This window comes from Podarcis gaigeae (genome assembly GCF_964106915.1).
Source record: "Podarcis gaigeae genome assembly, chromosome: 16".
In the NCBI taxonomy this organism is placed as follows: Eukaryota; Metazoa; Chordata; class Lepidosauria; order Squamata; family Lacertidae; genus Podarcis; species Podarcis gaigeae.
Window position 1 is genome coordinate 17,051,573 of NC_139693.1, and position 16,903 is coordinate 17,068,475.

The 16,903-nt window shown below is 45.2% G+C and overlaps 1 protein-coding gene across 1 annotated transcript in view; it reads left to right on the forward strand.

Moving 5' to 3' along the window:
• Positions 1-2,396: 2,396 nt before the first annotated feature.
• The window catches only part of ITGA10 (integrin subunit alpha 10), a 55,181-nt gene continuing 40,674 nt past the window's right edge, over positions 2,397-16,903 (forward strand). The window contains 1 exon segment of the mRNA XM_083716625.1: positions 2,397-2,713. Coding sequence (XP_083572751.1) covers positions 2,662-2,713 — 52 coding nt within the window. The 5' untranslated portion in view covers positions 2,397-2,661.

The window sequence follows — 16,903 nt, forward strand, 5'->3', positions numbered from 1 at the left end:
AACAGAAATCGTGCTCCGGCGGCGCAGCGACAGCCGGAGGCCCCATTAGCTAAAGTGGTGCTTCAGGTTAAGAACAGTTTCAGGTTAAGAACGGATCTCTGGAACGAATTAAGTACTTAACCCGAGGTACCACTGTACTTATTTCGGAAAGAGGGCACAGCAATGGGGGCTGTGGGTGTGTTTGTCCACCAGGGGGAGCTGCACCCTCAGGAATGAATGACCTATCCATGATGGGTCCCCATGACCCATCTGTCTATCCCTGGAGTTGGCAGGACAGGAAGAGTGTGAAGGTCATGGCTGCCCAGCACCTTCTTTCAAATCCAAGATGCACTGCAAATCCACTAAATGTCTCAATTTGCTCCGAGGCAAATCTGGCCTGTGCCCTTAAGCACCTATGGAAAATTTGGCATTTTGTGTCTTCAGAATATAAATATTCAGGATTCACCAGTGATATGAGCTGATGGGTGTGCTTTTTGGGGGGGGGGTTGGGTCTTGTGGGCCTAACTGAACCCCCAGTTGGCCAAGACCGGCCCGAGGGCTGCATGTTCTCCTGCTGAAGTCAATAAGTGCAATTGCCAACGAGGTTGGCACTGCCAGGCACATGGGCGTGGCAGGGGCCTCCTAGTTAATCCCTGGAGCCTCCTTGGCCTGCTGCTGCCCATCACTGTTGCTGCCAGCTGTTCACTTGCCCTCTCCAGGGGAGCAAGCCATGGAAGGAGCCAGAGGAAGGAGCCACCAGCGGCTCACTCCTTACCCTCTGGTGGATTGGGCCCAGAGGCAAAGCAGGTCAAGTGAATGGGCCGTTGTGACAGTGCCAAGGTGGATGGGGTGTCCTCGGGCAGTACTGAGAGAGCATCTTGTCCTCGGCCCGCTCAAAACCTAGATCCAGCCTGGATTGCTGCTCCATTGAGTGCCGAGGGCTTCAAGCAGAAGGCAAATGGCTTCACTTCAACAAATGTTTCAAAGTTCCTGCTCAGATTGGACCACTTTGGCAAGGAGTGGCTCGGTTTGGGAGGCCGCTCCCATGCCCCACTGTGCTGACAAGGAGTCCTTAATTCGGGGTTTTGGTAGCTCAAAGCTCCTACTCGCTTTCCACACAAACCTTTTAATTTCTTACCACAAAGGAATTTGCAGCTCCAGGGCAACGGCAAAGCTTTACAAGCGGAAGGAAACCGAAAAACACACACACAAATGTTGCCTTTTACTGATTCAACTGCATCGAGCATAAGAAGAGCTTGCTGGATCAGGCCAGTGGCCCATCTAGGCCAGCATCCTATTCTCACAGTGGCTGACATGCCTGTGGGAAACCTGCAAGCAACACCTGAGCACAAGAACTCTCCCTGCTCCTAGGGTACCCAGTGACTGGTTTTCAGAAGCATTGCTGCCTCTGACTTTGGAGGCAGAGCATAACCACCATGGCTCATAGCCATTGATAGCCTTCTCTTCCATTAATTTGTCCCATCCTGCTTTAAAGCCATCCAAGTTGCTGTGGGAATGAGTTCCACAGTCTGTGAGTTCCAGTCTTAAGTACAGTGGTACCTCGGGTTACATACGCTTCAGGTTACAGACTCTGCTAACTCAGAAATATTACCTCAGGTTAAGAACTTTGCTTCAGGATGAGAACAGAAATCGCACGGCGGCAGCGGGAAGCCCCATTTGCTAAAGTGGTACCTCAAGTTAAGAACAGTTTCAGGTTAAGAATGGATCTCCGGAACGAATTAAGTACTTAACCCAAGGTACCACTGTATTGTGGCATTGGTGACACTGGGACAAGCGTCCCCTGAAGTCTATCAAGAGGCCCTGATCCTTGTTTTCACGAATGTTTAGGGAATGGCTGTGGTTTTGGAGAAATTGCACTCTACATACATTCAGAGGCTAACTCATTTTAATTATTCCATCCCACGTTCCAGGGCTGAGACCAGGGTTGGCATTGCCATCAAGTTCCAGGGCTAGACTCATGCTTGGAGTGAAATGTCAGAGAAGTGTGTCAACTACTTTAATAAAACTAATAATTAATCAACAACAATAGGAAATGTTTGTCTATAAAAATGAAGAGTGTCATTGAAGATCATTGCCAGGGAAGTTGGCGCTTTCTGCTCCTGGAATGTCTCAGGTGGGAGAATCGGCTGTGCTTATTCAGCAGTAAAATAATTGCACTCTGTGTACTGTCAGAGATGGTTAAAACTTAAAGAATATCAGACAGTGACTCTTGGTCTCTTACAGCTTTTTATCACCATGGTTCACCCACAAAATATGAGCAATTTTCTCTCCATTTTCTGGCATATAATTTGGGTTATTTTCTACTTTGTGATTTTGGTATCTTTTAAAATAAATAACTTTCCCCTTCCCTCTCTTTTTTCTTTTTCTTTTTTTAAGCGAGTTGCATCTACATGACGAAGGAAGGAGCACAGAGGGAAGGCTGAACGTCTAATTTATTTTTAGCAGCCAATTGGAACTTTTTTCCCGAGATGAAGGAGGGAAAGGAAAAAAAAAATTGGTGGTGTACGAGAGAGGCCAGCAGAAGACAGTGTAACCTTTGAGGCTCTGCTGCTTCTGCAAACGCCACCACTCAGCTGCTGAGGCGAGGGTCCAAATGTCCAAACAGCCTCGGTTTTCTTTTGGGACGTCCTGCTACTAGTGCGGATTCTGACTGGAGTGATAATGATGGGGCCATACAGCTGCTCCTGCTACCTCTTCCTTCTCCTGCTACCAGGTACCCTTATTCCAGAATATTTAAGCCCATTTTAAAAGACGGAAAGGCTAGATGGCTGAATAATTATCCTGAAGTTAGGAGAGAACTGGAGAATGGAAGGGGGGCAGCTCTATTAAGATACAGGTTTACTGGATGTCATTAAGGGCTCCTGAGTGGGAGGAAAGCAGAACTGACCCAAGGGGAGACCATGTCTCAATCATGCTGCAATGGATTGATTGTGCAACCAGCCATTCAAAATTCCTTGTGCCTTCCTTTGGCTTAGCCTCTCTGCAAATGGTAGGAATAGAAGTTGTTTTTAAATCTTTTTATTTTAAGCATTTCATATTTTTTTTAAAAGCTGGCTCATCAGCAAAAAACCGCTCTCTGAGTGGTTTACAAACCACTACAAAAGAGGCAGTCCTTGCCTTCAGGCTTAGAATCTGAAAGAGACACAGCACAGAAGGAAAATGGTTGGGAGGGAGGAGGTAATACACAAGCTCAGGTTCAAGTTGGAGGCAGTGGTGGCCACCAAGGTGAATGGCTTTAAAAGAAGACTGGACAAATTGATGAAGGACAAGGCTATCAATGGCTACTAGCCACAATGGCTATGCTCTCTATGGTTGGAGGCAGTCATGCTTCTGAATACCAGTTGCTGGAAGCCACAGAAGGGGAGAGGGTTCTTGTGCTTGGGTGCTGCTTGTGGTCTTCCACAGACAGCTGTTGGTCCACTCCGTTGTTGCCAACCTAGCAGTTTGAAAGCACACCAGTGCAAGTAGATAAATAGGTACCACTGCAGCGGGAAGGTAAACGGCGTTTCTGTGCGCTCTGGTTTCCGTCATGGTGTCCTGTTGCGCCAGAAGCGGTTTAGTCATGCTGGCCATATGACCGAGAAAAGCTGTCTGTGGATGAACACCGACTGCCTCGGCCTGAAAGCGAGATGAATGCTGCAACCCCAAAGTCGCCTTTGACTGGACTTAACCATCCAGGGGTCCTTTACCTTAAGTTACCTTACCACCAATGAGATGCTGAACGAGATGGGCCACTGCCCTGATCCAGTAGCCTTCTTCTTCTGTCCTGATGATCTGTCTTAAAAATAATGATTTGGGTTTAAATCAGTGCCTTAGAGCATTCATACAAAGAGCTTCACGTCCATGTTATCAGTAATCCCTGTGACAACACTGTGAGGTAGCCCTGAAGCATTATTTTAACATTAGAAATGAAGGTATTGAAGTGGTGGACAAGATCCAACATCACACCCTGGGCTGTTACAGGGCCTCCCCTTCCTCTCTTCTCCTCTTCAGCACCCAGCCACCCAAATCTGCTCCAGAGTTCTCCTACCCTGTGGACCAGATTTGGGAGAGGGGGCTGAGACGCTGCTGAGGGGAGAGAAGGGGAACTCCTCTTTGACCAAGCAGGATGTCACAACTGGATAACCCCGAGAGATAAAGTCATGACAAGGGCGAGATCTTGTGTCATCTTAAAAAGTAACATATTAATTACGGCATAAGCTTTCACAGACTACTTCTTCATGTCTGAAGTGGTGTCCTGAGCTATAGGTATAAAGACACATCTTTTTTGGAGGGGAAGCAGGGATTGCAAACAGGTTGGAGGGAAATGAAATGTGGAAAATTATTACCTTGCTCTACGTAAAAGTATATAGCAGTTTTCGCCCACCTGGTGCCCTCCAGATGTTTTGGACTACAACTCACATCAGCCCCCACTAGCACAGCCATGCCGTAACCCAGCATGTTATGGTTTCAAAGTCCACAATAAAAAGTCACCAATTTAATCTTGGATTAACTCACGTAGAGACCACATAAGGAACCTGGAGGGAGATTAACTAGGAATAGCTATTGGCCAGATAACATGAACGGCCAGCTCTCTCCCAGCTCTGAGTGGGAGAGACCTTTTTCCCCTCTCTTTAAGAGGGGTCCTCATTTCCTTCCCTCTGGTTATAATGAGAACTTCATCGCTTCTGGTCACTTTTGCCTTCACTGTAGGGTTCCCCTGACAATGTAAGCTCTGCAAGACCTGAGCATGTTAAGTTAAAAGGAGCTTCTCATGAAAATACACTTTGCTAAACCTCAGCTGCTGGATAGCAGAGATCTAGCATCTTGCAGGTACCAGTTGGATTTGCAAAGCAGAATATAAAAATCAATCCTACACAGTGAAGCCAAGTTTTATTGACGTTTAGAAATCAGGTCTTGTTGGCAAAGCCGTCCACTGCCTTTTATTGCATCGGGACTGAAAATAACTTTGTTCTATGTTTCCCCAAAACTACATTTCCAAGGGGCTGCTTGAGCCTTGGGATCAGGAGGAATCATCCCAGATCTTTTTTTCCCCGTTGGGGCTTACATACATTGCACATCAATAGTTTTGCACAACTTCTGTTCATTTCAGAGGGGCTTGTTCAGGAGAACTTTCTGAAGGTGGATTTGTCCCTGGGGGTCAGATCCATCTCATTTCCCACTCTTCCACCCATTAATGGCACCCATAACGTCTTACTGGGAGTAAGAACTTGCTTTGTACTACATGGGAACAAAGGAAAGCTGCCTGAAGTGTAGGTGGGTTCCCACGATGCAAGACGCAGTGATAACAACAAGAACCTTTTATTGAACTACCGTATTTTTCCCCCTATAGGGCGCACTGGCCCATAGGGCGCACCTCGGTTTTTTTTTGGGGGGGGGAAATGAATAAAAAAAAATTATTCCCACCCACCAGCCACAGGGCTGGGGCGGGGGAAGCCCGAGCTTCCCCCGACCCCAGCCCCCAGAACAGGCTGCTATCCGCAAGCCTTGCGAGCCCGGTGGCAATTCCCGCCGGGCTTGCAAGGCTTGCGGATGGCTTCCTGAAGCCTGCATTCGCCCCATAGGACACACACTCATTTCCCCTTCATTTTTGGAGGGGGAAAAGTGCGTCCTATAGGGCGAAAAATATGGTACATGACTGGGAAACAGGGGCAAAGCAACTGCTTATATACATTTCTGAAAGCCTGGGCTGCTCCCAACGTGATTGGGTGTTTAAATTTCCAAGCTGCGAATCACGACCCAGAGTTCAAGGACCAATGGCAGAGGCCCAAATCCTGAAATGTTCTGTGATTGGACATCCTGTATCGAATCAGAATACAGGAGCTCAGAATCCTTAGTCCGGGCTCAAGCTCAGGCAAACACAGACCGCTGAATATATAATACTGCCTTTTCCCTAGCCAGACTACTGACCCATCTAGCCCAGTATTGTTGACACTGACTGGCAGCAGCTCTCCAGGCTATCAGACAAGAGTCCTTCCCAACCTATACATTTAAAGCTATATCATGCCACTTTAAACAGTTACGGCTTCCACCCAAGAATCCTAGGAAGTGTAGTTTCTTCAGGGTACTGAGAGTTGTTAGGAGACACCCCCACATTCCCCCCCTGCTTTGGATTCAGCACAGAGCAGGGCATGCCTCTGTTTCCCCAGCTTCCAGCCTCAGCCAATAATCCTAATCGTACTTCACCTGTAATTGTACTTCAGATTACAGGTGTACGGGAACTCATGTGACTGGATGAAATTAAGCTTTTCAACAACTAGCATCGCAAGGCTAGACTCCCAGCGCCGCCACCACCACATATTATGCTGGTTTTCTGTGTAGGAGGATTTTTTTCTGTAAGGATTTGATTGCAGGAAGTGTTCCAGGTGAGACACAGGCAGGGCCACTTCAGCCACACTCATAAGAACGTAAGGAGAGGCAGCTGGATCAGGCCAAAGGTCCAGCATCCTGTTCTTCCAGTGACCAACCAGATACCCCAATGGGAAATCTGCGAGCAGGAGCCAAGCCCAAGAGCCCTCTCTCTTCCTGTGGTTTCCAGCAGTTGATATTCAGAAGCATTGCTGCCTTCAGTGATGGAGGCAGAGCACAGCCATTGTGCCTAATAGCTATCGATAGCCCTTTCCTCCACATTCTCCATCTCAAGGACATGATTCAAGCAAATCTCCCACCCTCCTCCGGTCCCTACAATCTGTTTTTCCTCTTTCCCTCCCACGCCTTACTCTTTCTCTCTGTTGACTATTTCTGGACCACTCCCAGCTCTGGAGATGCTGCTAACCAGCTTATTTTTTATTTTTATGAATGGATATTGCAGGCTTCTTGAGAGCCTTCCTTTTGCAACACCCATTGTGATTTAGCAGGCTTGTTTATGAAGCTTCCTACAAGCTGGGGGGGGGGAGAGGTAGCTTTGGTTCGCATTTATTCCACCAGATCATCTTGTTCTCCACTCCCCCATTCCCACCCTCCAAATCTATTGACAATGCTAAGGCTTTGAAAAACAGCAAGTCCTTGAAACGTTGCAAAGGATTCTGGGATTCTTCTCTCATATTGTACTTTGCCAGTGTTAAGTATTGCTAATCCTGGCCCTGCCTGAAAAGCTGTAGAGTTTCTGCCAGCCGGTGCTGACAATACTGGGCTAGATGGACCATAGGTCTGAGTCAGTGTTATGCAGCTTCCTGTATTCCTGTGAAAGGTGGGGGGGTTAAGTGTAGCAAAATAAATTAAATCTGCCGGCCTCAAGTCTAAATAGAGAGAAGGATGAACAATGGACTTGACTCAAGGCTAATGTTGACAAACATTACACCCCCACGTCAGAGAATTTTGCTCAAAGAAACAGAGAAATCAGTTGCATTAGAAAAAAACACAAGATTACAGCTACAGTGGTACCTCTGATTACTTAATTCATTCCGGAGGTCCGTTCTTAACTTGAAACTGTTCTTAACCTGAGACACCACTTTAGCCAATGGGGCCTCCCGCTGCTGCCGCTGCCGCCGCCGCACAATTTCTTTTCTCATCCTGAAGCAAAGTTCTTAACCTGAGGTACTATTTCTGGGTTAGCGGAGTCCGTAACCTGAAGCGTCTGTAACCTGAAGCATATGTAACCCGAGGTACCACTGTATTAAAATACAGTGGTGTCTTGGTTCTCAAACTCAATCCATTCTGGAAGTCCATTCGACTTCCAAAACGTTTGCAAACCAAGGCTCTGGAAACAATTCCGACAGCCGAAATGGATGTTCGGCTTCTGAGAAACGTTCGCAGACTGGAACTCTTACGCTTTGCGGTGTTCGGGAACCCACTTGTTTGTCAATTAAGCCATTCGGGAACCAAGGTACCACTGTACTGAGTTAGGCGTCTTGATGGATAGAATAAAAAAGAACTTTACATGGTCCTCTAAGACCCACCCCACCTACCAATTTTCTCTTGCTCTGTGAAAAATGAGTTTTAAGAACCAATACTTTTATTGATTCTTTCCACTGTGAAATCCTTGTTCTGGTGGAAGAGTGAATTGGATGCTGCCCTTAGTGAGTAAACTGTTATGTCACTACCCCACACAAGCTCTGGGGGAAAGAAGCGCACAAAAGCTCATTTTCTTTTCCAGATGGGGATGAAGACTTGGGGAAGTGAAACCTAAAAGAAATTAAGAGCTTAAGAAGAGCCTGGTGGATCAGGCCAATGGCCCATCTCTCCCAGCATCCTGTTCCCACAGTGGCCAACCGGATACTTCATCTGGGAAACACAGAGCAAAAGACCCCTGTCCCGTCCTTCTTGTGGTTTCCAGCAACTGGTATCAAGAAGCATTACAGTGGTACCTCGGGTTAAGAACTTAATTCATTCCGGAGGTCTGTTCTTAACCTGAACTGTTCTTAACCTGAGGTACCACTTTAGCTAATGGGGCCTCCTGCTGCCGCCGTGCGATTTCTGTTCTCATCCTGAGGTAAAGTTCTTAACCCGAGGTACTATTTCTGGGTTAGCGGAGTCCGTAACCTGAAGCGTCTGTAACTTGAGGTACCACTGTACCGCCTCTGACCGTGGAGGCAGAGCATAGCCATCCTGGCTAGTAGCCATTAATAGTCACCTCCTCCTCTTCCTCCTCCATGAATTAGTCCAATCCTCTTCCAAAGCCATCTAAGTTGGTGGCCATCACTTCCTCCTGTAGGAGGGAGTTCCATAGTTTAACTGTGTGCTGCATGGAGAAGAACGTTTGTTTATTTGTTCCGAATCTTCTGAGATCCAGCTTCGTTGTATGTTCTTGACTCGTAGTGTAATTTTCTACTCACCTGTTATGTCACCTCATACTCGCGTTCTCACTAAAATTAAAAGCCCCCAAACACTGCAACCTTTCTTCACAAAGGGATTCGCTCCATCCCCTTTTCTGAACTTTTTCCAACTGTGCAATATCCTTTTTGAGGAGAGGTGACCAGAAGTGTCCACAGTATTCCAAAAGCAGTTGCGCCAACAATGTAATGTGTTTGAACTGCCTATAACTGTTCCTTGGACTTATTAGCTGCTGGAAGAACATAGGGATAGGTGAATCTGCAAATTTCGGTTTCTCATTTTTCCATTCTTAAATTCCGTTATTCACATTTCCGCGTAAGTTTAGGGTGATTTAAAAAAGAAACACAAAGTCCTAATGAAAATTTAAGTGTGAATTTCCCCCAGTGTACACATTTGTATGCAATTTTACCTAATACACTCATATTTTTTTGCAAAGCAACCCTCTATAATGTTTAATCTTTAGTATCTTATTTTCAGTACTATATAGCCTACTTTTCTTTGCATTGCACATTACTTGGCATTGCAAAATTCAGAGCTGTGAGAATGAGTGTGGATTTCTCCAAATAAACATATTTTTGTATGCACTTTAATGTTTTTGAAAGCAATTTCTCCTAATATGGTGCATTTTTGTACGTTATTTTCACTAATATGTTCATTTTCATGCATACATACTTTTACCTAATACGTGCATTTTTTGCAAACATTCCTTTGTTGGAGAACTGCACTGCAAAATTCAGAGAAGTCGAATTTTGAAGGCCGGCTGTGTTTCGGTTTGTGCATTATTTAACAAAAATGTAAATTTGGTAAGTTTGCCTTTAAAGGCAAACTCAATAAAGACGTTGTGTCCCATCTCTAGCCATAAGGATTCTTTCAATATTCCAAGACAAAGGCAAGACGGATTGGTTTGAATTCGCCCCCTTTAATTGGTGTTTCCTAAAATATGCTTGTGGGCTATGATTCCTTTGACATGCTTTTGCTACACCCACCACAGGAGAAAATAAGCAATTTTGACTGCTTATGTGAGATCTCTGAGAAGCAAGGAGGAGACCAAAAGTTTGGGATTTGTGAGGAGAAAGACCCTGGTACCTTTTTTTTAAAAAAAGGTATTTTAAATTGGCAAAAAGACAGCAATCTAACAAAAAAAAAAGTCTAGCAGTATCCTTTTTCCAGTCTCTCTCTCTCTCTCTCTCTCTCTCTCTCTCTCTCTCACACACACACACACACACACACACACACACATATCACTAACATCAGGGATGGCAGTGGTGACAGCAAATTATGACTGCTCTGCCCTCCCACACCTCATCGCCATTCCACCCAGCATCTGCCACCTGAAGCAGATGCCTCACTCTGCCTAATTGTAGGGCCGGCGCTGAACCTATGCAAAGACCCTATCCCTAGAGAGATGAATTAGGAATGGCTTCAGGACTCCACATTAGGAGCCTCCCAGACCCTGAGATTTCAGGGCCCAAACCTGAGATCTAGGGGCAGCACCTGGTGATGTCACAGGGCAGGCCCTGAAGAGACCTGAATAGGGACGGCGGAGGAGGGAGCAAAGGAGGACCGACCTTCTACTCCCGGAGTGTCTATGCTACAATCTGCAGCCAGCTCCTGTTGGGCCGAAGCTTGCAAGATGCATGCACGGTCTTCTTAATAGATCTATTTATTAAATGCCCCCTCACCCACCTGGAGATTTGAGACCTCCACCTGCCACCTGGAGGGGAGCAGGCACACCTGGAGATGTTCAGCTCAGACCTGGAGGTCTGGAACCCCTAAATCGGTATGAGAAACAATGTATCCAACATTACAGCAAAGTATAGGGCGCACACCTGAATTCTGGATAACATCGTGTGAATGCAGGTTTTTTTAAAAACACAGCAGTGGGAATGCAGTGAGTGTCCAGAGTGAATGCAAAAGTCTAGACTCTTAAGACTGTGCTCACATTCCCAGTAAAGGGCAGTGTTAGCAGAGCCTTAGAGTCTAGACTTTTGGATTCCCTCCCCTCACCACCAGTAGTTGAACTACACCAGCCAGCCTGGTGCCCTCCAGATGTTTCGGACCACAACTCCAATCAGCCCCTGTTAAGAGTCCAAAACATCTGGCAAAGGCCAAACTACACGGTACAAACAGCAAGGTTTGCTTTTGAACTTGTAGTGGAGGTTTGCTGGGCACATTCTCCATAAGTAAGAAACCGCAATTTATGATATGAGATATATATATTTCAGCTTCTACCAGTCCATGATTGCTTTGCTTGTTTCCGTTTGGCATTTGGAATCTGGGGCAGGGACAGACAGAGGTGCCATTGTGTGAGAGGCAACAGACAGAGGCGACACCCTTTCCATACACATCCACTTGCGAGCCAGGAAACGCTTTGCTCTTTTTTCCGGGGCTTTGCCAGATTCTGAGCTGCCGTTGGGAGGGCAGGACTATTGCTGCTGACCTCCGTTTCTGGAAATCGTTCCCTCAGATACTGGCGATGATGACTTTGACGCTACCTGCTTCTGTTTTTCCTTCCTTCCTTGCTGACAAAAGCAAAACACTGGCACACTTATTTCCAACAAATAGATTTCGACAGCTTCCATGTTATCCTTTGCCCCAGGCAGAATGCTAGGGACATTAATACTCATTTTCATATGGAAAGCAATTTGTACGATTCGTATGAAGGACCTCCAACAATCAGCTATGTATGTATTGTTGGCTAAGCCCAGGTTTCCAGCGTGTAAGAGTGTGTTTCCTTTGCCACGGAGTAACTGCAGCAATTGGAGAGCAGGATTACATTCATAAGATAGTATGGTTGCTCTGTAGGCTTCAGGTCATTTATTTATTTATTGGCAGTATTTATAGCTCACTCTTTATTGAATGTTTTCGATCCTGGAGCTGGGAACAAAGTAATAAAAATAAACAGAGGAAATCAATATACAAAAATTACAAAATCAAATACACAGGACCAATAAACAACATAACCATTCTATCATAAGGTAAACAAACAAAATTACTACAGCATAAATTAATACTTCCAATTTAACAAAATACTACTTCTACTAAGAATAATGTCAGATAGTGATGTGCAAGTGGATTTGCTGGCCTCCAACATCTCCTTACCGGCAGAGATAAATATCATTCAGGGGTCTTCCCCTCCATTTTACAAATTAAACCACTGCCTTTACCCTGATATCAGATGTGTGTAAAACAGTGATCCATGGCTAGAGACAAGGGGGAAAGTGAGGCACTCTGCACACGATCAGGAACACTGCCATTTTTACTATTGTCTCAAATGCACCTGGGCTGCAGGGCTGAAAACAGATTCTCAGGCGCAGCTTAATTTTTCTTATAACGACTACCTGCCAGAGGAGAACAGAGAAGTCTTTCTGAGCCAGCCAGAAGGGTAAACAATGTTCTTGCAGGGCCAAGATAAACTCTCTGTCCAAATTTCAAATACTGGCCCACGTTTGCTCCTGGCCTTCCCTTCCCTCCAGAGTGCGTTCGCTGAGCGGAGCGGATGTGGGATTGTGCCGGTAACTTGAAACGGACGAAATTTGTTGGGAACTTTGTGAAAGTTGGATTGGAATTTTGGCTCATAAGGCTGTGCCATGGCGGACTGCGGTGGGTGGGTTGCTGTTTTAGCAGCTGCAAACATTAGATCGTTTTTCTTCTTCTTGAGCAAATAAATCTCACCCCTCCTCAGCACATACATTCCCAACAACATGGCCGTAAGTTTAGGAGATGCAAAGCAGGCAGATGGCTGCTTTGTGTGAGAGAGTAGTTCCCAAACTGTTTTGAGCAACCACCCCCTTGGTTCCACAAACCCGTGGACATTCAGTTAACGTCAAGGAATGGTCTGGATCTGAAGATTGGGGAATGCAGTTGCAGGCAGATCAATTCCTCTCAGAAGAGGAGGGGGAATACACCTACCCACCCACCCACCTCCAGCATTTTCAGAAGCAGAGAGAGAGGCATACATAGACACAGAAGCTGAACAGATTAGGGAGGAGTTACCCAGCTATGAGATAATGACAAGAGATCCAGAAGGGAGGGGGCAGCTGGGAGACACATCAACTGAGAGTGTGTGGAAACCCCCCTCCCCAGGGACTCAGAGGTCCAAACGTATCAGAGAACATAGGAGGCTGAGAGGGGGAGGAACTTCCCATTGGCGCGCTCCTTGCTGCGGAAGTCAGAAGGAGGATTCAGAGTAGGCAACTGATCTTGCATAAGGTTTCTGTGTGTGCCTGCAACATGATGCTGTAATAAAAGGACTATAAATCTATCAACTGCTCGTTAATTCTTATCAGTGAGCTACCGAAGGGTGAGGGGAACTCCCACACTTGACAGTTAAGTGGAATGTTGGAAGATTAAGGCGGATAAAAGGAAGTCCTTCCACTGCGTGCAGTTAAACTATGGAATCTGCTCCCACAGGGGGTGGTGATGGGCTCCATCTTGGATAGATTTAAAAGAAGATTGGACAAATTCATGGAAGAGAAGGCTATCAACAACAACTTCAAAACACTAGCCATTACAGTGGTACCTCGAGTTACATACGCTTCAGGTTACAGACTCCGCTAACCCAGAAATAATACCTCGGGTTAAGAACTTTGCTTCAGGATGAGAACAGAAATCGCACGGCGGCAGCACAGCGGCAGCGACCTCAGGTTAAGAACAGTTTCAGGTTAAGAATGGACCCCCAGAACGAATTAAGTTATTAACTCGAGGTACCACTTTAATTGCACATTTATTCAAAATCCATTTAAAACAATTTAGTTAAATAATTGAATAAAATTGATGATCCAGTGATACCAGTTTTTCAAAGCCTGATGGTACCCTGCCAGCACCCCGATTTCTCTTTGTTCTCCCCTAAATAATCCCACGGCCTCCGAGGGGATGGTAAGACTCACCTTGGGAATCACTGGTGTGAGGCCATGAGCCCAAGTTCCTGTGATCGACATGTAGAAACAAGTTTCAGCCAACAAAGTTGTTTGTTTATGGAATGACTAATTTTTTAAGAATTAGTACAATTACTGCACATATGTGAAATCATAAGCAAAAAATAAGGTAGGTCCCTCCTGTGAGGAGCTTACAGTTTGAAATTTGATCACAAGAGAGGAAAATACCGGTATATATTCTAAAAATGTTTTGGATCCTGTTTTCTGGAAATAATGCTTGCTTTCATATAGGGCTGTATCAAACCACCCCCAAATTAGTGGTTCATCCAGTTTTGGAGGTGCAGTTTTGGAGAGGGATGACGATTGAAGAACACACACACACCCCACTCAAAACTGCAGCCCCAAACAGTAACCAAAATGATGCTTCCAGGTCCACTACCTGCAAGAGATAGGTGAATATAGAATAGCTCTTTTCTTTCACTCTCCAAATCCCTTGTTGCTCTTCCTTCCTGCATTTTAGGTGGGGTTGGTCTAGATGATCCTCAGGGTCCCCCAACTCTACAATTCTCTTATTCCAAGCAGTGTCTGCTGGAAATATTTTGACCTGGTAGGGCTGCAATTTTTAACCCTGCCGTTTTCATCCCAGTAGGACTTATAAAACAGTTATTTAGGAAAGTGTGCCGTTCTACACGTGCAGAGTGCTACTGTCTCCTCCTCTCTGAAAAAACAACCCGCCAGGTTCTCTGCACATCTATGGAGAGGGAAAGAGGGTCCCTGTGCGAGGGCTCAAGTATGATTTTCAGACAAGATTGACTCCACAACTCTTATTTGGAAATTGAGCCTTATCAGATGACATAAGTTTCTGAATCCATGTATTCACCCATTGCCAAAAAAACCCACAGATATAAATGCGAGGAAAATTTTATTCCCGTTGCATGCAGACCCCCCAAAAAAAACCTCTGGGGGAAAATCAGTTTAACTATTCATTATCCAAAACATTTCTCTCTCCCCCCCCCCCATCAAAAAACAAAGAATTCCAACCCAGGGGCTGGGGGAGATTTATTTCCTTTGAGCCAGGACACATTAGAGCATAGCAGAACATATTTGCAGTTCCTGACTCAGTCCTGAAAATGTGGCATAATAATCTTTGTTCATGTACAGGGTTCATAATGTCAGGTGATTTAATGATAAAAAGGGTATTTACTATAGAAAGAGACTCACAATTGCTTGCTTGTTCTCTCTCTCTCTCTCTCTCTCTCTCTCTCTCTCTCTCACACACACACACACACACACACACACCCCCCAACACGGCTACCTATCTGTAACACACACACACACACACACCCCAAGTACAAAACTAAACCCTCCCCACTCCCCAGCTCCTCAAAATAGGATTGTTGTTTTTCTGGCTTTCAAGGAAACAACTGTAAAAAAGTTAAAGGACCCCTGGGCAGTTAAGTTCAGTCAAAGGTGACTATGGGGTTGCACCTTTCAAGGAAACAGCTCTGAGCATGCTCAGAAGCAGTGTATGATTCTGATAGGCTAATGCAAGCACAGAGGGCTGCTTTTGAAGCATCTCCTGACATCTCCTACATCTGTTGTAGTGGCTGTGTTGAACAGGTCCCATAGCAACAGACAGAGTAAGAGCTTTTCTGGTTTTCTGGTTTTGAAACAGATAGGAAGGACCTCTAGCTATATTTCTGGATTAGGACTGGCTGAGTGATGCAGAGATTGGCCAGAGAACAGAAGATGGACAAAAATGCCTCTGTAACTTCAAGGAAGTATAAAACATATGTGGGACAAGAAGTAGTGTGTGGCTTTGAGTTTCGGAGGAGGAATTTTAAAAAAACAAACCCTGTTTGACATTTTCAGTGGGAGAGATGTCGCAGTTGTCCCAGTGGTCTAGCCTCCACTGCCATTAAGGTCTTCAGAGGAAGTTCCAACTCACACCCTATTTCAGGTTAGCTTGATGAGTATGAGCAGCAGGGGTTTCTCTGTGGTGGCACCTTGGCTCTGGAAATCCCTTCCTGAGGACGTAAACCCTTTCTTCTTTGGGGTTTTGTAAAGAGTCTTTTTACAGTGTATTTTTTTCTGCCTGTGGAATATGTGTCTTGTTGACGTTTATTTTATTACTCTTTTATTGCTTGGTTTTTTGGGGTAATTTTGTAATATTTTGACTCTGTGTGTGTGTGTGTGTGTGTGTGTGTGTGTGTGTTTTAATGTTTCCATGAGACAATTTGGAGGATGTCAGATAGAAAAGTGGTTCAGTAATGCTTGGGTTACCTTATAAATAATATAAGTCAACACACTCCTATGTATTGGTGAGGGCCTGAGTGCTAGCCAATATGTACCTTCCCTAGCCAGCATAGTGTATATTGGCCCTTCTAGCTTACCTTACTAAGAAATGCCTGAGTCAACTCTCACTCAGGCCATGGGTTATTGGTTCTAGTTCTGGAGTGCTGTTTGCAGCCTGCCACACAGCATCTTTTTCCGTTCAGTTTGCCATTAAAGTTCTTGTGGGTTATGCATCCTCTGCATGACCTTCTGCTCATGATACATTTTGGCCAGATTTTCTCAATCCAAGCTGTATTTCCCACCCCGGTGCGGAATAGTGACGTTTGTACTGAGCACACCTCAAAGTGGAAGTGCGTGTGAAAGAAGGAGGACTAGTCTAATCTGCAGGTGGAGCTGGGAAGACATAAAGATTTTGTTTGCTGTGAGAATCCAGAGCGATGGCATTGGGGAGCCCCTGCTCCCAAACCTAATGGTGGCCGGTTGGAGTGTATGTGGGTGTGTTAATGCTGTGAGCCTTTCAATTTTATACTCGGCCCGTATGTATAAATAAAATCATATACTGTATTACAGCGTCTCTAGTGACCTTCATTCTTATGAAAGCTAAGGTATTGCAATCCCCGAGATCTCCATAATTATCACTATTATTTACACCGTTCTCAACAGGAAGTGCTCAGAGCGGTGAACAAAATCATGAAATATAACGCAGACCAAAAACAGATAGCAAAACAGACTTCAAAGCAGTATCAATACAACAAGCACCGACAGTAGAAAAAAACATCACGAGGGCAAAAAAGGTGTCATTTATATAATTATATGTTTAATATGTGTCACTTAATGGGTCAAATCTGTATCATTTATTTATTTAAACAGATTTCTATCCTGCCTTTTCATTTGAGTATTAAAAGCATCTCACAATAAAAACCACATATCAGGTGACAGTAATGTAAGTAATGTAAGTG